Below are 24,298 nucleotides of genomic sequence, written 5' to 3' on the forward strand. Positions count from 1 at the left end.
GGAAGCATCCTCAGGTAGTGTAGATTCAAAGTTGTAAAAATCATGATCCCTGGGGGTAGGGTGAGGCCACATTGGGGGGGGGGGTGTTAACATTTTACATAGAAATATATAGCGTTAATCTTTAAAAATCTTCTTCTCAGAAACTAATTAGCCAGGAAAGCTGAAACTTGTGTGGAAGTATCCTCAGGTAGTGTAGATTCAAAGTTGTGGAAATCATGATCCCTGGGGGTAGGGTGACATGGGGGGGGGGTGTTAAAGTTTTACATAGGAATATATAGAGTAAATCTTTAAAAATCTTCTTCTCAGAAACTAATCAGCAAGATTCTTTATAATTGTTAAAACTTTGGCTCCAGGACAATTCTTCGGCCTCACAAGAAGGTTCAGAGTTTGATGTAGCTAAATATCCCATATATAAGCAATTGTAAAGGATTTTTTTGAGAACTGCAATACTCAACATGTGATGTGACTATAAAATTGAAGCAGGCAGCTATTTTTTCATTAGAATCTTTTTGTATTACTGTATTGAGTTGTTGCCCTTGATTTATTGATTCTTGATTATTTTAATTAATGCATCCACTGTTAACCAATTATTGTGATGATTATTTTTATACAATAATAAATATTCAATGTATATAAGTTGTTCTGCATCAGAAGTTTTGGGTTAGGCCGGATTAGTTTGTTTATTCTTGATTTCCAATTTTTAGATACTATGAATTATTTTCGGCCGGCACATATATAGGGACAGTGTCTATTGCATTATGATGAGCGACTGTTTGGGGTTAAACTTGAACAGGTATGGGTAGATTGAGTGTGTGAACATCCGTGTTTTCTAACCTTCGATACAAAGTGTGCGGTCATTCCTGCTCTATATCGCATTAATACAAGTGTACAGTCATACCTGCTTGTATTGGTGGTGGTTGAGGCGGAGCACTAGTGTATGGTCATCCCTGCAGGTGTTCAGGCCTTTCTAGCGCAAATGTGCGGCACTCCCTGCTTGCGTTAGGTTGAGCTGTTGGCGGAAACGTTGGTACCTGTTGAGTTGCGTAGGTGTGCGGTCATCCCTGCATGCGTAACGTTGAGTTCCTATATATGTGCAGGAGCGGTGATTAAAGTCTGCTCTTGTAAATATTGGCAGCAATCAGGGCTATCCGAGTTCCAAGGGGGAAAATGGATTTTATTTATACAGGATCTACGTGTATTATTGTAAATTGTCCAGATTGCTTGTATTATGACTCCATTAAGCTGACTTTATCATACCTATTGTTCCTCAGGTGAGCGATGTGGCCCATGGGCCTCTTGTATTATTACCTCAGACTCTAAATTTCAATGGTTGCAGTACAGAATAAACCATTATATATTAACTACAAACAGTTTTATGTATAAAATTGGTAAAGTGGATACTAATCTATGTACCTTTTGTGAAGATGCTGAGGAAACAATATATCACTTATTATGGGAATGTCCAAGGGTACAACATTTATTAGCAGAATTTGTTAGAGTTTGCAACTCTAAGGGAATTAGAATAGTCCTTGATAATAAAACTTTTATCTTTGGAGTCTTAGATGATGTGAAGTCAAAAGCGTTCAATATTATACTCATATTGATAAAAAAAAATACATATACAGAAGTAGATGCCAGAAAAACCAATTAACAGTAAATGCCCTTATGAATGATTTAAAACAGTTATATAAAGTATTCCAATTCTGTGCAAAAGAAAGAAGTGAAATGGATAAGTTCAATACAGACTGGGAAATTTGGACCCCTGTGATTAACTCACTCTAGAGTGCTCTCTCTCTCCCCCCCTCTCTCTCTCTCTCTCTCTCTCTCTCTCTCTCTCAATAAAAAAGGTGCTCAATATGTATTTTGTTTTTTCTCTCTTAGTAAACGTTCATTATATATGCATTATTGATGTAATTGTTTTCGTTGCTTTCTTAAACATACTTTGTGTCCTTGAAAATTTGTGATGTATGTACGTGATGTATGTAGAAGCAGTTGGCTTATTAATAAACATTTCATCAAAAAAAAAAACAAAAAAAAAAAACTTCTTTCAATTAAAAAGGGATTTAACATAGAGTTTCTCCCCATGCGTTTTTCGTATGCACGTAAAAAGATGAAGTGAATGAAAGAAAATAACCAGTGAAATTGAAATTTTAAGTAAACTATGCCCCCCCCCCTTCCCCCATCCCCTTAGAGATACGATTTTTACAGTTTTTATGATTATAAATGTTTTTGTTTGTTCGTCAAAATTTAAAAACTAGATAGCTTTAATCTTTAATCTATATGTACAGCAACTTGAGTAACATGGAAAGTGTTAAAAATGGAGATATCTGTAATAAAAATGCACTAGTATCTGACGAGATTATGAGTGATAGCTGAGTAGTTGCGCCGTAATATCATGTGAATGGCCTAATAGAACGTTGAAATAAGCAAGACTGGGTAATATGAGCAATCTATACATAAATCTACTTGAAAAATGATGACAAAATCCTAAAAAATAGAAATAATTTTAACAAAATGTTTTAAAAGCTGACGAGATTTAAAGTGATATCTAAGTAATTGTGTCATAATATCATGTTGATGACCTTATAGAATGTTTAAAATAACCATACTAGTAGATATCTTCATTCTTTTTACACAGCTACTTGAGGTTTATCAACTAAACTGTTAAAAATGGAAGTTTTATAACAAAATGCACTTGTAGCCGACGACATTGAGAAAGATAAATGAGTAATTATGTCGTAATATCATGTGGATGCCCTAACATAATATTAAAATAAACAAGACTTGTAAATATCAGCAATCTATATACAGCTACTTGAGATATATTGACAAAACAGCAAAAAGATAAAGATATTTGTAACAAAATGCACAAGTAGCTGACTACATAAAGAGAAATATCTGAGTAATTGTGTCGTAATATTATGTGGATGACTTGACAGAATGTTGATATTAGCATGTCTGGCATATATCTTCAGTCTTTATATTCAGCTACTTGAGAAATATTGACAAAACAGACAAAAAATAAAGATATTTGTAACGAAACGCACAAGTAGCTGACTACATAAAGAGAGATATCTGAGTAATTGTGTCGTAATATTATGTGGATGACTTGACAGAATGTTGATATAAGCAAGTCGGGCATATATCTTTAGTTTATATATACAGCTACTTGAGATATATTGACAATTGACAGTGATATAGTTCAATGTACATCGTAAGAACACAAAATGAAATTCTTGGAATGTGTTCTCACATGGCCAGTAAGAACTTACTAGAAGCCAAGTTTCTTTCATCTCGTAGCCAGTTACTAATAGCTAGATTTTCTTACTTCTCGTAGCCAGTTACTAGTAGCTAGCTTTTCTTACTTCTCGTAGCCAGTTACTAGTAGCCAGTTACTAGTAGCCAACTTTTATTTAATCTCGTAGCCAGTTACTAGTAACTAGCTTTTCTTACTTCTCGTAGCTAGTTGCTAGTAGCCAGTTACTAGTAGCTAACTTTACCTATCTGAGAATTCCTGTAGGTCCTGTAGGAATTATAATTCCTACAGGAGAATGGTAATTCCTGTAGGAAATTGATTCAGACATGTAGTTTTCCTATAGGATATTAAGTTTTCCTTTCGGATTTTATCAAATCCTATCGGAATTGAAATTCCTATAGGTAATTCTTGTATTCCGATAGGAAATTTCAAATTACCTATAGGAATATTGATTTTCCTCTGTGAAAAATTAAATATCTTACCTGACAGGTGAGATACACTGATAACAAAGGTGATTGTTAACTCTTTAAGCTATGGTCTATCATATGGCATATTTAAATTTTTCGATATATGCAGCTTAAGCGGGTGCAAAAATGCCACCTTGGCACTGGCATAATTATCCGGCACAGTGTTCTGTATAATTGTTACCTGCATTCCCACTGTATCCAGTCACCTGTAGCTGATATTTACTAGCCTCGTCCCCGACAGAAAAATTAGAGTAAACAGCATAGGCTTTCTCTCCATTAAATCTCTCCATATCAACTCGCAGTTCCTGGGGCTTCAGTGATGTCAATCTATGTAGCATGTCATTACCTTAAAAAAACTCAACGTTAATTACATGATTTTTATAATACCGTCGATTTTTTATCTCTGTATATTTATTTGATTAAACAATAGAAGTCTTAATCTGCTCATGCCAAATCCAGAATTTTTATTTTTATTTTAAAAAAAGAACGCGGTCCATGGTCAGTGTCGAGTACCTTGACTGTGTGAGTTTGTAACGTTGGATATATATGTATTTTATGTTTAGAGAGTCTGCACCGAATTTACCCCCAGTGCCCCCTAAATCTTTGCCTGCAGTATATCTTTAAAAAATCTAGCCATTTGATCAATTTACACGTTAAAAAAATCGCTTAAGCATCCTCGACACCCCGTGACTTCTATTTTTTATGACAGTACGTCACAACATGGCGATTTTAGCGCATTTTGAAACAGTTTATACCACCATTATTTTTCATGAGCAGCGGTAAAATTTTAAAACTTTATTTTTTCACCCAAATGCGAGATCTTTTGGGTCATTTTCAAGTCGAACACATTCTAAAAATCAATATCATAAAGTAATTTAGAAGGATGGGCTGGTAGGCAGAACTTTTTCCGGGTGTGTGGAGGACCCTAAAATTAAACAAGAAATTCAAAACACTGTATGTAGTCACAGTAATGTAATTAGAAATGTGTGTTTGCAAATTCTTGTCAATATATGTAGAAGCTAACTATAGGCCGTGACGTCATCACGCAGAAATCTGCACGAGGACCATTCTACCGTCTGCAGCCAGTTAGAGAAGATGCATGACATGTGCTAGACGAGGCGACCGGCAGGTCCAGCTGTTTACCCGGGTCACTGCGTGATCAGCATTCCAGGTTAGTTTTTAGTTAATTTCATTTGAAGAGCCTCTGTACGTCTGCGTTGGGGTTGGATAAAAGATCACCCCAATATATGTCTATGGCTCAGGATAGGGGCGAGTTGCCACTGGGTATTAGGCCCGGCTGTATGTACAGGCAAAATTCCGTGGATACTTTTAAGCAACCCACATACTTAGACACAACTGGTCATGTTAGGGTAGGCTATGCAGAGAGAGCACCCCCTCCTCCCCCCCCCCCCCCTCCCCCCAGTGATTATATCGGACCTCCTAATGTTTTGGTAGTTTGAGAGGGGGAGGGATGATACTATAGGTTTTGTTTGCTCGACAGCCATGGGTATAAGTTAGTAAGCTGGTGTTAGGTATTTTGTTCGACATAGGGACTATTTAGGGGTCCCCATGTCACAATGGTCCCATGTGCCCCTTACCCCGGGAGAAACACCGACTCTCAGGGATAAACAATTTGCAAATCAGCCAATGGGATGTACTGCGGCTACCACTTTATTCCCACCTGATTCTCAGGGGCAAACCCCAAATTTGCCGGACATTGATCCATTTACAACGCAGAATGCATTCCCCAGTAATCAAATGCCCACCAGGCCTGCACGGCCCGGATGCCAGTCCTCAGATAATCAACCTGTTAATTCAGAGGGAGTTGCACTAGAGTCTTTGCATGTAGGTCAGGGGCAGCAAAACGATAGACAAGTTCAGGCAGTTGCTTTACAACCCCAGGTTTCCTCCATCCGGATCCCCCTGTCCCAGTTGCTTATCCACAGTCTCAACCCTGAAGTGATCACAAAGATAATTGGTATTCAGCAGGTCCGTTTGAAATGGGTTGATATTGGGATCATCAGTATGATAGATAATATGTAGCAGTACCTGAGGTCCCCTCCCACCTTTGTCGTTTGTAGGTGAAGGTGGAGGGAGAATGGCAAACACATATAAGCCCCCCACGACAGAAACACTGTCCTTTTAAGTCACGCTCGGATTACTGCAGCGTTTTACTATCCCTCAGAATACGCACGGCCACCCGCAGCATATTGTTGTCCCTCGGAATACTTGCAAACACCTGCAGCGACCTATGGCTCACATGAATGTACAGACCCCTGCATCGCGCTACAACCTCCAAGAGTTTGTTGCACCGCCCAGCAGCTGCCACTATCCGACAGCCCGGAGTAAGCCGAGGTATAAGAATCTGCACTTTGATGGGAGATCCTGCTGGAAGGCATTCCTGCACAAGTTTGTTATACTTCACGGAGCCAGCGATAGACAGAGACTAAACAACGCGACCAGTTCTGCTTCTCCCTAAAAGGAACTGCTATTGAGTACTACACGCTGTTACTGGAGACCAGCCCTGAAGTACACTTCGCCGACATCTTGAGAAAATTCGATAAGCTCTTCGGCTCATCAGCGCCTGACATGGCTCACCATCTCATTTTCTAGTCTGCAGTCCAGAACACTGGCAAGTCCTTGAAGCAGTGGACAGACCGTAAACTGACCTTGGCTACTCATGACTTACCTCCGCTACCAGTTGCTCATACTCAGGCTATACCCCGTCTGTGTTATGGGACAGAGTACTGAGAGGCAGGCCTGTATGCCCTGGATGTCTGGCCCGAGACCGTCGATGGGGCCTCAGATAGGATGCAGTTCTACAAGCATTCCCGACGGAGACCCACATGCGCTAGCTACATGTACCATATAGTGAGGAGTGTGTTGTAGGAGTAGAAAGCTGAGAGCCAGACACAGGAGTAGAGTGCAAGAGTTTGGGAAAAACCACAAGGAAGCCATTGACTCAGCATGGCTTGGGGCCCAGATTACGTGCCGCCCTAGATGACACCTGGGTCCAAGGACAAGTCAGTATTTTAGATGCGAAAATAGTGGGCATTCCGGCAAGAGTTTCCTGCTATCCCCACGAGGAAGACGGGAGAAAGTGCTGAGGAGGTTGTAGACCTCTTCCTACCTAACCGTGGTGCCTTCCAAGCAGTTGCAGATGTAAGGTCCAAGACTACCGCCAAGCGAGCAGCTTCTTACTGTGTGCTTACTGACCCAGGATGAGGAAACCAGTTTGAGGAATAACCCTGCATGTGACCGTGTCTTGTGTGTTGTTGACAAGGACACTCCTTGTCTCAGCATTAGGCACAAGAGGAAACGCGGTAGGCGTAGGGTGCGACGCAGGAGGTCAATCTTTCTGGAGTTATTCTTCAGTGATTCTGATGTCCCAGGAGTGGAGGAAGTTGCCCAAGTAGACGGTAATTATGGGCAACAGGTGCGGCGCAGCGAGGAGATTCTTACAGATACCAGGTGCCCTGAGACAGGTGATTATTGTGTGAGGAGTATGTGCTCCAGATCCAGAGGGCGGTGTCTAAGGGTGGCGATATGTGTGTAATGGCAGCCCAGCCAAGCCAAAAATAACAGGAAGCAGTCTTGAGAGAGCGTTTGGGGATGTCTACTTTCCTGCAAGTGGGAACTCCCTTGCTTGGAAGTCGGTTGCACTGGAGATACCATCACAGGGCGAAAAACCATCTTTAAGCAAGTCCTTAAAGGTGGCTTAAAGGTGACTTAAAGGAGCTTAAAGGCTATACAACCTTTAAGCCGCCTTTAAGTCACCTTTAAGCAAGTGCTTATAGGTCCTTAATGTCCAAACTTCTTTAAGCTACCTTTAAGCCACCTTTAAGCATCTTTAAGTGGCATTTACGCTCTCTTTACACTGCCTTTACACTGTCTTTAAGTGGCCTTTAAGTCAATATTGATCAAGCTGAACAATAAAAACACATATTAAATGCAAATGCTCTTTTATAAAGATGGGAGGGGGTCATCCGAGTGATAATATAATTTCGAAGGAAGGGGGGGGGGTGTTCCAGGCGGTTTTAATCGTCGCTCCATTAAACACAGATCGCTATCATCAGCACTGCTCTGATGGACACAGATTGCCGTTATAAAATTCTTTATAATTTTTGGGGGGTTTCAAAATTATTGTAGGTATGAGCGCAGTCTCTGTATCTTAATATGTGCATAAAACTAATTAAAGTATGTTTGTTTCCTATTATAAATTAATCGGTGAAAAAAATATCTCTCTCTCTCTCTCTCTCTCTCTCTCTCTCTCTCTCTCTCTCTCTCTCTCTCAGTTCATCCGGTTATTAAACAAAATAAAGATAATGAATCAAAAATGCATGATTTAATTTGTTAATTGTTGTATTTTTTTTTCAATTTTCATTATTTCTAACTCTAGATCTGCTAGATACATGTTAAAGATGAAAAGACTCTCAACTGCCTTTGTTATATCGGGCAAGATATTACTGCTTTGTTTGTCTAGACATAGTTTTGTTTGTTTGTGTATATCTAATTAGAGTCTATTGTTTGTCCAACTTAAGAAAACCCCTGGAACTAACACAGAATATACAAGATATACACAGCAGTTGTGTCGTGTGCCCAGGTGCATGTTTGTGTATATCTAATTAAAGTCTATTGTTTTTCCAACTTAAGAAAACCCCTGGAACTAACACAGAATATACAAGATATACACAACAGGTGTGTCGTGTGCCCAGGTGCACGTCAGGGTTTCTAAAGGCGTTGAATCTTAGTATGTACGAGTATACGATAAGTCTAGTGAATAAAAGTTAATTTACATTTGTAATTCATTTTCAAAGTATTATTTCCTAGCTCTGGGTTTCAAAGATGTTACGTCTACAAATTAACGATACATGTATGTAAGAGTAAAATCTTGAGACTAATTAATTAATGTACCGGTGATCATAAATAGGGGTTGATTATTTAAATATATGTATAAGGGTAAATATGTCAAATATACCCGGCCCGGCACATCATACAATTGTATGTACAAGTCATTTGCAATTGCCACATGCAGTAAATACGTCACCGGTAATTGGTAATTTTGTTTGTTATAGAATTGATAGTTTAAAAATCATGTACATGTACATACAATTACATGTAAATATTTAAACATATTGGAACGGCGCCGCGATCATGAAAACCGGGAAATTGCGGGAAATTGAACAAATACCCTAATAGTATCAATGCATTTGATAAAAGAAATGATTTTATTTTCTTTCTTACATTTTTATAGCTATAAATTAGATGAACGTATATCTACTCGGTTTAAATTTATTAACTAAGAAAGCCTACTATAGTGAACATAACGGTTTCCATTTAGGTATAATATATTTTTGTTCACTGAAGACCAAGTTCCGTATTTCATTCTAAATACATGCATGCATGTAATTTATAAATTAGATATAATTGATTGTTACAAACTGAATGGTTTGTCAAAATCTTTTCAAGTAAACACATTCAATACAGTGATTCAATATCCACTGATATATAGGATATAAAAACGCTCATTTATATGTAAGTTGCCGTGGCGCAGAGGATGTGTGTTGATGCTAGTAAACTAAGGGTCCCGGGTTCAATTCCCGCCGTGGCCGGTTTTTGTTGTGTTTTTTTTTTTTCATTTTTCTTTCTAGAACAAAAACCGTTTTAATACCTTTTCTTTCATAAAGTTAATACATTTTGTTGGAAATTAAGCACAATATTGAATTAAATTTTTTTTAATGGCTTAAAGGTGGCTTAAAGGTAGCTTAAAGGTGGCTTAAAGAAGTTTGGACATTAAGGACCTATAAGTTGTCCTTAAAGGTGGCTTAAAGGTGGCTTAAAGATAGTCTTTAAGCTGCCTTTAAGCCATCTTTACGCTTTCTTTAAGCCACCTTTAAGCAATACTTATAGCTTAAAGGCAGCTTAAAGGTGGCTTAAAGATCGTCTTTAAGCTACCTTTAAACACCTTTAAGCTATCTTTAAGGAGGACTTAAAGATGGTCATTCATCCTGTGCATCTTCGCCCTCTGTATTGTGCATAGCATGTCTCATTCACCTAACGTAGCCGAGCTGCTATAGATTCAATCAGACTGGACCAGCAAACTGGAACAACGACTAGGACTGTCCCTGGATTATCATTTTTGTATGTGGAGGCTTTTGCCATTTGGACGGTCCCAACCCTAGTGTCTAACTATTCCGGCTGTTGTTGTGATGGGCGTTACCTCGCCCCTAGACAACTGCTGGTCCCACCTGCAGGTCGGACTGGGTTACTTTGAAGTTATCGCGACTGTTGCTGGAATGGGCGTTCCCAAGCCCCTTGTTATTTGGTGGTCCCGTTGGTACCAGACGTGAACTAACTCCTCTCAAGGAAAACGAAGAGGAATGTGGTTTTTATGGACTTGTTATAGCGCACACGGTAAAAATGTCATTATCGGGAAAAATGTCGTAATTTGGGAAAAATATCATGATCGGGAAAAACGGTGAAAAATCCGTGGTCAATTCGGTATTCAATCAATAGTCCAGAGCAGGGCAATCACACACCTATGGAAAACCCCAGAGGCAGGATTAAGTTTCTAGGAGGAGTGAGCATCCTCTGCTGACCGGTCGCACCCGCCTTGTGCTCTTTGTCGTATTTGGGAAAAAAATCGGAAAAGTCCGTAGACAATTAGGTGATTAATTATGGTCTAAAATTTAGTATGAACAACGTCAGTCAGTATGCAACACAGTGGAAGATTGTATTTGCTGCCAAGTCCTGTTTTGTCAACTTGTTCGTCAGTGGCTTGCTTCCTCTTAGAAAATGTTCATACGAAGAGAATGCCCTTGCGTATCGTATCAAATGAGAGACAAAAACACAATATGCAGGTGATGAGGGTATATTGCTACATAAGTAAGGAAAGTTGACTATAGAAAAATTGATGTCATCGCGTTAATTATAAAGTTTTGTTGTTAGGTTACCATCAATGTGCATGTCCAGTAAAATATCCAAAATGAGACAGATGACGCAGACTCTGTGGTATCTTTTATTTCAAGTTCACTGGGATATATCGAGTCGACGTAAGTATGGAAATAACAATTGTTACTTGATAATACGTCGTCGATATTCCTGAATGTTAAGTTGAAGGCCGCAGCGAGTGATTTATTTTTTATAACGTATAAGCTTTTAAATAAATTATGCTTCATAAGAACACAAAAATAGATCTGCTAACAATGGGGCACAATTGGTGCCCATGGGAATTCCAACATATTGTTGGAAGACTTGATTTCCAAAAACTACATAAATGTTGTCTATCAGAAACTCAAGCATCTTTTTAATGTCTACTTCAAAGTACTTGTGTGTGCAATCAGAATGGTTTTTAACAAAATAATTCTTTAGATTTCCAATGACAAGGTAAGCATTTTTACGACTTCCATTTTTATTGAAGAAAAAACTGTCTATAATACCAAAAAGCCTAGCTTTTAATTTGTCATGAGGAATGGTTGTATAAAGTGTTGAAAAATTGTACGTTTTGATGCTATTGATTTTGGTAAGATTTTGTGACCTCAAAGTTTCTAATAATTCTTAAGAGTTTTTTAATGTATTTTGTAATTGATATGTAATAATGATAATTCTTCATCAGGCGTGTTTCCCATCTAAGCTCATATTGCTCGGAATAGGAGATTGAGTCCTAATTTTTTTTTCTGACGGGAATGCATATATCATTGTGCAAAACAAGAGCACATTTTTGTTGTTAAGCGATTCTTCCAAATATATCCTTTAATGGTCATGCTAAAAAGTCTTCCTTTTTTATTGTAAAATATATTTATTCTAACTATAGCAACTAAGCCAATCATTTTGATCAATCTTATTTACGTCGTAATTGACAAATTACTTTATATAATTTTCTTTTAAATGTTACTGTTTTTTTATTATAACATAAAATAATATACACTGTGCAGGCATACTTTTTTTTTATTTAATTTTATCGTTATATTTGTTATTTAGTGCATTCATTAAATTTGTTTTATTATAGTACTTCATCTGTTAATAATGAGTAAATATATGTCGTTCTCATTGTTTTAGAGAAAGAGAGAGAGAGAGAGAGAGAGAGAGAGAGAGAGAGAGAACAAGAAAGTACCTATCCAATACTCCTGATCGGCAAATCCAAACCCGTCCTTGTATTCCTCCCAGTTACGGTAAAAGTCTACCAAACCATTGACTCTCCGCTGAATTATCTGTTCCGCATTTTGAAAAAAAAATATTGCATAGAAAGGTTGTTTAACCTAACATAATTTAATTCTGGTTGTAACGCGCCATTTGATTGGATAGAAAATTAAGTTAAATTGTATAACCTGGTTTGCACGTCACAAGGCACGTCACAATGCACCAACGTCAAACACGTACCAATCCGCTTGACGTTACGTTTGAATTTTGAACAGATTATTATCATTTTTAAACGTAAAACAGACTCAATTGGTACAGTAAATAACAGAAAATTCAATTATAAGGAATGAACTCAATATCTACCCGAGTTATACTCGTATAACCTGGGTTGGAGCAATTAATGCTTTTTTATAGTCCACTTCGCGGATTATAAAGTGTAAATTGCCCCAACCCAGGTTATACTCGTATAACTTGGGTAGACATTGAATTCATTTCTTAAATTAGGTTGAAAATCTTTTTACACTTAAGTTGGTATGGGTCTTCTGTCGGTAATAGTGTGCATTAAAGTGTATTATAATATGAATACTTTCACATATTTAGAAGTTTCAAATATTTAACAAAAAAATGTTTTAAATTTTTTTAAAGGTATTTTTAAAATTCCCCAACTGGATTCGAACTCATGATTACAGATTAATAGCGAACCCTCTTATCACCTGCGCTATGCTGTTAGGTAACAATTTGGGTAAGAAATTATTTATTTAATTACACCTGATTTTTTTATTTATTTCTATAAATAGTACGTCACAACACGGAGATGTCCCAAACCATGATGTAAAGACATGTATTTATTGTCAAAACATAGCATTCCCCTTTGTCTATCAGAAATTTTAATTCTTGTTTGAATTCGTTATCATTTGTATTTTCTTTCAAGGCATGGCGCCTAGTCTAAAAGGTTGCTGTATTATATAATTTGTGCTGTTATAGTCCCGCATAGAGTAAGTCTTTTATATAAATAAAGTTTTTTCAGTTATTTTATTTCATATCCCCTGCAGCATAACGATGTAGGCAATTGTAAAATGTGTATAATTATGTATATAAAATGATTTGCACCCTAGTTTAAATTAAGTAACGGATGTTAATCCGTTAACAACAGAGGTAGGGTTCAAATTGTTCCTGCATGTTACGTAGTCAAATACTAAACAGAATAATTGAAAGAAAAATTACTCTCTATCTGGATAAAAAAATTAAAAAAAAAAACAACTAAGTTTTTTACATTTTGTTACGTAGAAATTAAAAAAAATTACATTTGCAAATATGTTTCCTTATATGAACCTATAGAATAGCGAAAACGTTCAATTCTATATAAACTTTTTCGTGACGTCACTATGGTCATAGCACGCGCTTATCGCTTGTCGCTTGGATTATTGTAAACATAAAATCTCAGTAATTTTGACAGTTATGAACGATTTGTGTGTTTCAAACGTAAATATAAGCAATAAACAGTAATGTCAAAAAGTTCACCGGGATATGAAGTTGGTTGGTACGTGATTAAATCTGCTGAAAAGCCCTTCGTGCTTCACAGGATTTGATCACGTGACCAATCAGCTTCATATCCCGGTGAACTTTTAATATTGCTGTTTATTTTTAAGTGAAATTTTCATGACGTCACAATGATCATAGCACGCGTTTATCACTTGCCAGTTGGATTATTGTAAACATAAAATCTCGGTAATTTTAACAATTCTGAACGATTTGCCTTTTTCAAATGTAAATTATAGTAAATAGCAATGTTTAAAAGTTCTCCGGGATATGAACATGGTTGGTACTTGATCAAACATTCTGAGAAGCCCTTCGAGCTTCACAGGAATTGTTCACGTGACCAACATAGTTCATATCCCGGTGAACATTTTAAATTTCTGTGCATATATGTTTTTATCAAGGTTTGATTTTTCAAAAGCGTTTGATAAAATAGGTGTACAATTTGTTGAAATAAACAACAATAATGCTTAGAAAGTTCATAACTTATTGATACTTGTTGTGTAACAGTTTATCTCTGCGTGTAAATATGAAACTAGATATGTAAGTTATCTGGTTACCTTGATAACAAATATATTGCTTAATGGTGAATATCTACTATTGAAAAACTATGATTGCACTCAATTTGAAAACACTTGAAAAATTGTGATTGATTTAACCGATGAAATTTTTATGAAAAATTTAGTATGATAGAAATATGAATTACACCAGTGAGGACATACTCTAATCTAATATTCATTTATTCAATTGTAATCTTTCTATTTTCTATGTAAGCCACTGGATAATAAGGAGAAACTATTTTATACCTTTAAATAAACTTTCAAAAGCGAACATTTCTTATCAAGAGAAAGAAAATAAAAGTGTGTGTGAGAGAGAAAGCTTACCGTCCATCCTCCGTTGTCAGTTGTCATATCGCAGTACACGGCTTTTTTCTCATTGAAAAAACCCATAATATTATAGACGCCATTTATCTCTCTTTTCCCCGAATATTTTTTTAAGATGTCATCACAATCAGAATGCACTTCCAAATATCTTAACTCTAGCTCCGAAAGTTTATATCCAAGAACCAGCGTAAAATTTTCAGTTTTTACAGTTTCTTCAATGAGTAATTTTTCGAGATTTGTTTGTAAATTATCAAATTTGTCTCCTATTTCCTTTGTACATAAAGAAACTGTTTGGTTGGCTGTACTGAGAACGGAGTCAAATTCTGAGTGTTTAGCTGCAAGATCCTTTTGAAATTGGTCGGATAGTACATCAAATTCTTTCCTCAAAGTGCCATTATCTCGATTACTTAATAGCGTATCTACTTTTTTAGTCAAATTTGCTGTAACGGACAAGATTTCATGTCTAAAGAGTTGCTGCTCAGTCTGAATGTTGGAGAGACTTTCGTCAATCTTTCCAGATAAATTGGTTGATAGAGACTCAATTGTTTTACTCAAAAGTTCTTGCTCAGTCTGACTAGTTTTCTCATCAACATTTTCGGACACATTGGATCCTGAGAACTTCATTTCTTTTCTTAAGAGTCGTTGCTCAGCCTGAGTTGCAGAAAGTAGATCACCTATTTTTTCATCAACCTTCCTATACAAACTGGTTGTGAGTGATAACATTTCCTGCCTAAAGAGTCGCTGATCGTTTTGGATAGCATACATACTTTCATTGATAAATCTTAACAAATATGTGAATCCTTTGCGATTTAAGTTACCGTTGCTTCTATACTCTGTAGTTGTAAGATTCAATGTATTTTCCTGACCATCTATTGTTCGTGCCTTTGTTTTGATGCTTTTTAAATCCTCCACTGTAGCACTTGTTGACACCATTTCTTTGCCGACAATGCTATTTGTGGTAGTCCCAATCAGGCTGTTTAACATTTTCACCATAGTGTCTTCGTTTTGCTTAAGCTTATTCAGCATCATTCTTTCAATCCCTTGCCTGTATTGCTGTAGCCCGACTTTAATGAAGTTTAACGCCGAAGTCTGTGTGTCATCGCCATCATCAAACAATACATGTCCGTGCATTGATACGAACAATATCGACCAAATCAGAATTCCAAACAGTCTGTCCATTGCTGTTACCGCGTGGGAAAGAGTGTTTATATTAGCTTTCTTCGGGTGAGAAACACTTGTGCTTAATACAAATTACCGAAACCCACTGTCTTTACAAAAGCCGTGTCGTTTTGTTTGCATTTATAGAGTATAATAGTAGATAAGCAATCTATTATAAGTTATCCTGTTTTAGGGCAAGTGAATAAGAAGTAGAATTAATATGTAAAACAGTAAAAAAACCCACTAAAGACCTTATTAAAACAAAAGTAATAAAACATATGTTTGTTCAAACCTCTTTCTGAGATACTTATGTTAGTTGGGATTTGCTTTTTCAGTTCTTCTACGTTAAGTAGAAGTACTTATTCAAAAGACTTGATTTAAGCATCAAAAGATTAAAACAATGATTACAGTAGGAACTAGGGGGAACGGAAGTCATCCGCGTGGTGGTCTGAAACAAGAAACTAAAGCAATTATTGTATACTAATTTAATTTCATTCATACTTAGTCGTTTTCATGGAGCAGTTTAAACAATTTCATTTAAATGTTTCTTCGAAGCTTTGTTAGTTTTAATTAAAAATATAAGACAATGTTCAATACTATGTTAGTGATATATATTTGCAGTGAATAGGTATTTACAACAAAATTTAAAAAAAAATGGATTGAAAACAACAACGGCAAAATCTCAAAGAAGACTTTTAAAAAATTGATGTAAGTAAATTTGAAAAGGGTTCCAGGTTTTGTTGGCAATGCCATAAAATATATATAATTATAAAACAACAGCTAAAACGTCAAGGAAAACATACAAAGCAAAACAGGTTCCCCGCTAGGCATCGCGTTAGATGTGCACGATATTTCTGTTGATTTCAAATACACTGTCTTACAAAAAGTAAAGAAAATATAGTATGAAGATATGAACACTTATAATGTCTTAGATTTTTTAAGAGAGGAAGATGGATATTAAACAGTCTTCTAACCTTGAAAGGAATTTTGATTGTACACTGCATACTGATATTGATACAACAAGATACGGGATAACAATAAAAAAAATATAAGTCAAAGTAAGATAAATTCTTTCAAAAAAATATACCATAGAAAACCGTGCTCGTGTAACTATAGAAAATATAAGCTTGCCAACAATATATCTAAAAATGTTTTTGAATAAACAACATTTATTTAACTAGACTTGAAATTAAGTTATCAACTACACGTGCTGATTTCATCATTGTACTACATGTAATAAAAATAGTATTTATGGTTGTAGATGTGAGGAGGTTCTGCAAAAAAGTAAACATTATTAGGGGTTTAATTTAACGTATTGTACTTATTGTGAGTGTGAACCTTCCAAAATATCTCTCATGAATTTGTATCAACGCTAAGCAGTGATAATTTTTGTTTAAAAGCTTTTTGCATATTGCGCATTTTCAAATATGTTTCAATTCTTCAATGGAGTGGAAAGACCAACAATGTTCGGTGATGGTGAAATTACTTCCTGAATTTATTATTAAGTGTCAAAAGTATATTATTGATGATGGTTAGATATTGAGAAGAGCTAAAAGTATATTGGTTAAATTATATATGTGGCAATGGATTTTGGAATGGACTGTTTATACACAATTTTTAGAGTCAAGCTCTTGTTATTGCTCGTTGAACATATGGAGGATATAAATGTTAATGTCTTAAACTTATTAATTTATTTTTTTTTAAATTCTAAATTGTTTTCTAGTCTAATAGTTAGATTTAGAATTGAAATGTTAATTGAATTCTAGTAAGTAGTTTTGATTGTTTCTTCTGTAAAAATGTTATTCACTTATCAAATGGCTAAAAGGATAAGAGTTTTCCCCTTATATCAAAGTGATATACACGTGCGCGCGCACACACACACACACACACACACACACACACACACACACACACACACACACTAAAATATATCACATGAGATATAAATGGACACCTGGTTAATACCCAGTGGGTATTTTACAAACCTGTAAAGGATCCAAAGAACGGCAGATTGGCTATTTATTTGAATAAAGCAAAATATTAAGGAGAGAACATGTTTTTTTTATTATATAGGCATATATTGTGCTTGCTGTTCGAGCCAATTTATGTATTTTTATATACTTAAAATACTTATTAAATTAAAGCAAAAATAATGTAAAAGAAGAAAACACATGTTGCTTAAAAACAATTTGATCTAGATAGTTAATAGTCTGATTATCTAATGTTTGGAGCGGTGTTTTTTATCTAACGTCATTTAAAACAAGGATACATGACCCATGTGTGCAAGTATGGTATGAATGCTTCGCCAGCAGGCAATTCAAACATGTTGCATACCCATATTTAAAATGTGATAACGTTACAGGTTGTATAAAAATATCTGTGTTACCCATCAGGCATACAGAACATAATTATGTGAGCTTTAAAATCCTTCCTGGGGATGCGTCTTAATATTAAAAAAAATTACAATGTGATTCCTTCCAACCGATCTCCCATGGTATTTATTTCAAGAACGTGTATTTTATTTCTTTATCTATTAATATCATTACTCAATTAAATTACTTTTATCCATAAATTGTGCTTAATTAAAACTAGGGAGTTCAACGAGTACTCAAGTACTCGACTATCGCTCGGTCCCTCCGGTCATCAGCTAAATTATTTTTAGTCGATTACTCGTTATAAAGAGAAAAAAAAATAAAACCATTTTTTCAATGCAGCAGTTTTTTTTTGCTACGAATGAACTCGGCATTTTTTATCGATATCATTTTACACTCTCTTTTATAGAAGAGTGTGACTGGTATATTTTCTTTAAGCTGCTTATAATTGATCTCTTTTGATTTTGTAGCGGAAATTATTGTTTTGAATAGGAGTACATAGGCAGACATCTACTTGAAAAGATCAATCTGTGAGTCTTCTGATCAGTTTTTATTTTTTATTGGATTAGATTTAATCATATCAGTAATCATCTCACGGCCTTTTATTTTATAACCATTAATCTTTAATTTTTTGTTTGGCACGGGTCATTAACTAAGCAAGGAACAGGTCCCAATGGATCTGCCTACAATGATATGGAGCTCAATTATGTGTCAGCGTAACAAGGAAAGGGAAAAGGAAAGGCAATTTTAAACGGATCTTTAGATAAAATACTGTTCAATGTATTTGAAATCATATACATTCAGTACCTATTATCATACACTTAAAAACGGTATTATATATGTGACAGTAGCATTTATTTATTTAATTTGAAAAGAACACATAATTTTATATAAATCAACGAGTACTCCACAATCGCTCGATTTGAATGTAAGGCTCCGATTAATCGACTACGCCAACCGAGAAAAATTCTTTTTATGTATTAATTGTAAAACTACAAATGAATTTTTTATGTTATACTTTTTTTCTTAATAAATTCAAGGGCCACAAAGTTCACTTGAGTTAACTACAAACCTATAAAAAGATCCATAGATAAGTATATTATTGTTTATATAATGAAGCAAAATAAACAAATCATTGGGGAGAAGAAAAACACAAATCTATATTTTTCTTGTATTTCCTTTTTTCCATAGATAAATCAGAGAGCTTTTTCCACAGTGGTTTCCCCGTGTTTATCTACAGCTGTACAAGACACTATAGGTGTATACTGAAATAAGTTATCGTCGCCGTTCGGTGTCATCCATTTAAAGTTGACCTCCAGCCTCTCATTCCACTCTGAAAGCGAGGCTCTGTCCGTGCTGACTTCCACGCCCTCTGTCGGCCAGGAGTTCCCGCTACACACGACGGACACCCCCTTGGCTCCCTCCACCACAACGAGGACATGTTTCTGGGGACAGAGGAAAAATGATAGTGTGACATTTTACTTGGCGATCGTAAAAACTAAGTAGATCTTAATTCTCTTAAAGATATATAAATCAAAAACTCCAAAACATTACAGTATATCATTTGCTAATTTTATCACTTCTTTCCTTTTGTTTATCAATGCATTGCGTCCATAATTGTAACAATTAACCTTTTAGATAGCATGTTTATGAAATTATTTGTCGCGAATTTTTAGACATAAGATAAGTTTAAAAACGTGTACTCAGAGATAACAGCAACAAAATATGGTAAACTAAAAGAGGAATTTAAGATCAACGAAGAACTTACGAAAGCTGAAGACTTCAAAAACCTTTAAAATCATCTCACCTTTGTGGCTTCATTTTCTATAACTGCACTCAAATCCGGGCGAAATCTTGGTCTTAATTTGACTTCAATTAATTTTGAGCTACGCAGATTACCATCAATATCAGTTGCAACGCATGAATATTTCCCCTTGATCTGCTCCAGTGTGTGCGAAAAGGAAGCTATGGTGGTTGACCAACTCGTAGATACACTTTGGACCGAAGACGTCACTTCCGACTTGGGAAAAGGTCGGTTATTCTTTTGGATTTGTATTGTAGGGGGATTTCTACCAATTGCCTCACAGATAATGGACAACGGCTCTCCCTCCAGAAGATCAGAGAGAGGGGGGTTCTCCATGAACCTGAATTCCCCAGGTATTTTGTTTTCACTTATGTCGTGTGTAATTCTGTAAGTAACCTGTTCAATTAGTCCGTCCATAGGGACGGTAAGAGAACTGAACAGGAACAGGAAGTTGCCAAACAGGTCCCTGGTCTCCTTGGTGATAGATATTGTGGACCGTGCGATTTTGATGTGTTCATAAGATACATTAACGTAAGGATTAGCCTCTGAATCAAGGGATATGAATTCAGCAAATATATTTTCTCGACTTCCGACCATCCCGGTAAACATATACCAAAAATCCTCGGGCTTGAGTTCCGGGTTACACCTGAAGAACGCTTCCACCGTGTTCTGTTCTATACTGTTTGAAAACGAGGCCTGACACGTCATAGGGTCGTTGTAGAAGGTTTTCCGGTCTTTCCCCGAGACGTCAATCTCATAAGTTGCCGCAAAATCGTCCACAACGACAACAAAATACACCATTCGATCCGATATTTTGGTGTCCAATGTGAACAAGGTCCTGCCATCAGCGGTCCGACGTGATGTTCCGGCTCCAAGCTCTCTTGCATTCGCTGAAGCAAACATAAAAACGAGTCTGACACAAAATGTGTAATTATCATAAGTTTATTTATTATACTTTCATGTTAAATACTGAATTCTGATTGGTTAGGACGCAGTTGATAATCCGTTCTATTACCCTCAGCGTTAGCAACACACTTGGCAACAGGTAACACAACGAATTGTTACATGCGCGTAAATCATGCGCGTACGGTTCGCCATAATATTCGCGCCATTCCTATATATTTACATTTTCCAGTGTCTTTGCCTGTGCATGATAACACTACGTATCGATTTTGTACTATATAACCCATAATACAAATGACACTAAATTGATGCGCCAGCTGAGTTTGCTTATTTTTATTTAAGTATTTAATCGTACGATGGCTAAAAATTATATAAATATAAGTAATAAGGAATCATTCTTTGAATATTATAAGGTGATAATTTCGGTCGGGGCGTGTTCAAATCTATCATAAAGCCCGATCACGCTCCGACCAAAATTATCACCTCATAATACTCAAAGAATGATTCCCTATTCCTTATATAATAGCAGTAAAGTTTTCTTTAAAATTGAGACATTTAGTATAATAAAATAAATAGTGCCTGTTTGGGATAGTAATAGTTGAAATTGACTCTTACCCTCTCAAACAGGCACTATTTATATAATGTCAAACGACACACTCAACAACACGGTAATGCCCAAACTGATGAATCGCAGATAACGGATTCTTGCTACGTTCATATCTTTCACAGTAGCCCGGGCGACAGAGTTGCTTTAAAATGTATTTTAAGTGTTTAGAATTTGGAGGAGAGGTGGTAACCTAATAATCAACGTTAATCTTCAAAATATTAATAAACATCAAAATCTAATCGAAAATAATTCTCTTTTTTATAACATAAACAACGATTTTTGAACAATTTTTTCATGATATAATATATCACTTTATCTTTGCAATTCTACTTGTTCATATAATTACTTACTTTGTGGATAAAAAATCAAACTACTCATCAACGGATTTTAAATCGAATACGAAGGGGAAAGGTCAAATTCAATTAAAATTGTTAAATCAATTGAATCTTATTTTAAACATTTTGGGTTTTTGCTTTAAAATATCAACAATTAAAGAGTACTTTTTTCCTTCTTCTACATTTTTTTTTATTTTATATGTATATTTCACATCCGATTATTGAAAAACGTATCTAAAAGGTCTTGAGCCTCTATTATCCTACCCCCCCCCCCCTTTATACTACCCCTCCCCCTCCCCCCTCCGCTCTTTCCCTGAGATATTGGTGTCCAAGTCTCAGACCAACCTTCTATAACGACGCTATCCACCTTCCAGACAACCACCGCAGACACGGGGAGAATGGCCTCTATCTCCAGGCGTACAGAGTTCCCGTATGTCGTCTTACTGGCGGTCACAACGGCTGTTCCACCATCTATCCATTCCTTCAAGCGCCCGCCGAAAAAGAAACAAGAATCATTACAAGGAAAGGTATAAAATGGTGAAATAATGAAATGGTAATGGTGAAGTACAATGTTTACTGTTCTTAGGATGTATATCCTATTCTGTATACAAAACACTGTACTGAAAATACATGTACTTACTTATCTTTACCGATTAAACACAGAATTAGTGTACAGACCCTGGGTTAACAATATTTCATTAGTAGCAGACCAGTGTATACATTTTAACATTTGTAGAAGTCATTCATTTTTACCTAATATGTGTTGTATCTGTCTATGCATAGTCTATAATAGTATATACAAGTCTTATCACAGAGCTAGCTATTTCTTAAAAATAAAGACGTGTACGTATTTTTAAAAACATACAAACTATTTAGCTTAGAAAATGTTGGAAGACATATAATAATGTAAAATGAATGTTTCCCAAGGTTAATCTTATTGAGTAAAATTACATCTTCTAAAAGTTGTAGAGAAAGTGTCTTAACCCCTATTTCGAAGTTTTCCAAGTACAATAGGGGCTGAAGACTTTTATATAAATCTAAAAATCTAAAAAAAAAAAAAATAAGCCATCAAATTACAAAACTATGTTAAGATATTTCAATTTTTGTGATGATTTCTAATATAGTATTTTTACCATACAAAATGTCTTTTTAATCAGTTTGTCAATAAAAATGACAACCGTAATTTGTGTCTCGCATAATACTTGATTAGAACACAATTATACATATTATATTTTTAAACTTGTTTCACTGGAAAAAAATGTATTTAAAAGTAAATAAAATACAAAATATGAAAATTGGCCGAAAACATGTTATGAAGAATTGGGTAAATATACTGTAGAGATTTTGTTAAGAAAAGAAAAAAGTTGAGACGTGGTTTTTTGAATTGTTTAATTACATAAGGTGTCAAACTAATAATTTCAAAAGAAAAAAAAATTGAGTATGGACGCGTCTTAAGGAGAGTTTTTAAGGGTGTGAGGTCAAAAGATCTAGGCATGATAAACCTAATTAAGAAATCCAGAAACAACCTGACAATTTTAATAAATCGATTACAACCACTGAGGCAAAGTCATAAATGATACCAGCATGCATTGTAGGGACACAATTTGACTACTGTTGTAGACATATAAAACCTGTGGGATTTTTTTAAATTTTACATGCAAAATTATTTCCGAATAATTGAAATTCATATGGCGTGTAAAAAAAGCTGTCCAATTACCCCATATTCAGAAATAAATGGAGAACAACCTCGATAGATTTCTAGAGATTTAATATAAATTTCTTAATTATCTTTAATATATTTCTATGAATTATAGAGTCAGTTTTCTATGGGGTCCATTATTAAATAATCATGTGCACATTCAAGGGTTACGACACGTGCGTGCGATTACCTTGGGCTCTGCCGAGAACGATAATCCAATTACACACAAAATCAGAAGTAGGTGTGGAGCCATGTATCTCCCTTAGTACATGTAGTATTACACAGAAGTAAGTCTTCACTTTAGAAAGTGATGTCAAATAGCCCGCCTTTTATAGAGCTTCAAAATTCAGATTTCAGGTTTATGCAATTTTGACAATTATATGACGGAATATAAAATATTTTTCCCCAGGCGTTTTACAATATGACGGGGGTTCGTCTAAGTATGTTTCATAAATTTTGATGTATGTTCTCCGGATTCCGATGCCCCAAGACTAAAAGTGATGCAATTTGAACAAAACAAAATGCGCATCGCTTTTTTCACATATAACCTATTTATTCGGCAATTCTTTTCATATATAACTTATTTCTTTTTCAATTCTTTTCACAGATGACATTTTTGTTCTGCAGTGTATAAATAAGTGCTCATCAAAATGTACCCCTAACTCCTTATGGAGAGGCGTAATAGAAATCATTCTCTGTAATCTGATTTAAGAATTAAAAAAAAAAAACAATGCATCATGAAGCAAATAAACAAATTAAAGAAAACCAGCAATTAACGCCTTTTACGAGATTATGAACAACGACATTAGGAAACCAAAATCAATCATTGTCCACAATTTAGATTATATATGATTCTCGAACATTACAAAATCTTTCTATGTTGATTGGCTCAGAATACGACAGAGCTCAAATGGCAATCTACATGTTCAACAAATATACAACATGCAATAACAACAAGCACACTAATAAAAACACTAGAACAAAACTACAACAGTTATATCACCCGTATAGCATATTTCATCCATGTTCAATCTACAAGCTAGTTACTTCAACAAATCGTACCTTCACGACATGGGCGCCTGCTGTATACTCAAAATAAAAATCCAGTTATTTTTAAAACGTATTTGCAGTCATGCAG

The 24,298-nt window shown here is 35.5% G+C and overlaps 2 protein-coding genes across 2 annotated transcripts in view; both read right to left on the bottom strand.

Annotated features, from left to right (window-relative positions):
* LOC128189856 (angiopoietin-1-like) overlaps positions 1 to 15,568 on the bottom strand; it is a 30,832-nt gene extending 15,264 nt beyond the window's left edge. The window contains exons 1-3 of the mRNA XM_052861631.1: positions 14,283 to 15,568; positions 11,837 to 11,933; positions 3,905 to 4,069 (exon numbers count right to left, since the gene is read on the bottom strand). Coding sequence (XP_052717591.1) covers positions 3,905 to 4,069; positions 11,837 to 11,933; positions 14,283 to 15,461 — 1,441 coding nt within the window. The 5' untranslated portion in view covers positions 15,462 to 15,568. The remainder of the gene's footprint in view (positions 1 to 3,904; positions 4,070 to 11,836; positions 11,934 to 14,282) is intronic.
* Positions 15,569 to 18,835: 3,267 nt separating this feature from the next.
* On the bottom strand, positions 18,836 to 23,473 carry LOC128189744 (uncharacterized). Its single transcript, XM_052861478.1, has 4 exons — positions 23,351 to 23,473; positions 21,807 to 21,942; positions 19,620 to 20,506; positions 18,836 to 19,257 (listed from the first exon to the last, which is right to left on the bottom strand). Exons 1-4 carry the CDS (start codon positions 23,411 to 23,413, stop codon positions 19,009 to 19,011), a joined length of 1,335 nt encoding a protein of 444 aa, XP_052717438.1. The 5' UTR covers positions 23,414 to 23,473; the 3' UTR covers positions 18,836 to 19,008.
* Positions 23,474 to 24,298: the final 825 nt, after the last annotated feature.

Source organism: Crassostrea angulata, chromosome 6 (genome assembly GCF_025612915.1).
Source record: "Crassostrea angulata isolate pt1a10 chromosome 6, ASM2561291v2, whole genome shotgun sequence".
Lineage (NCBI taxonomy): Eukaryota > Metazoa > Mollusca > Bivalvia > Ostreida > Ostreidae > Magallana > Magallana angulata.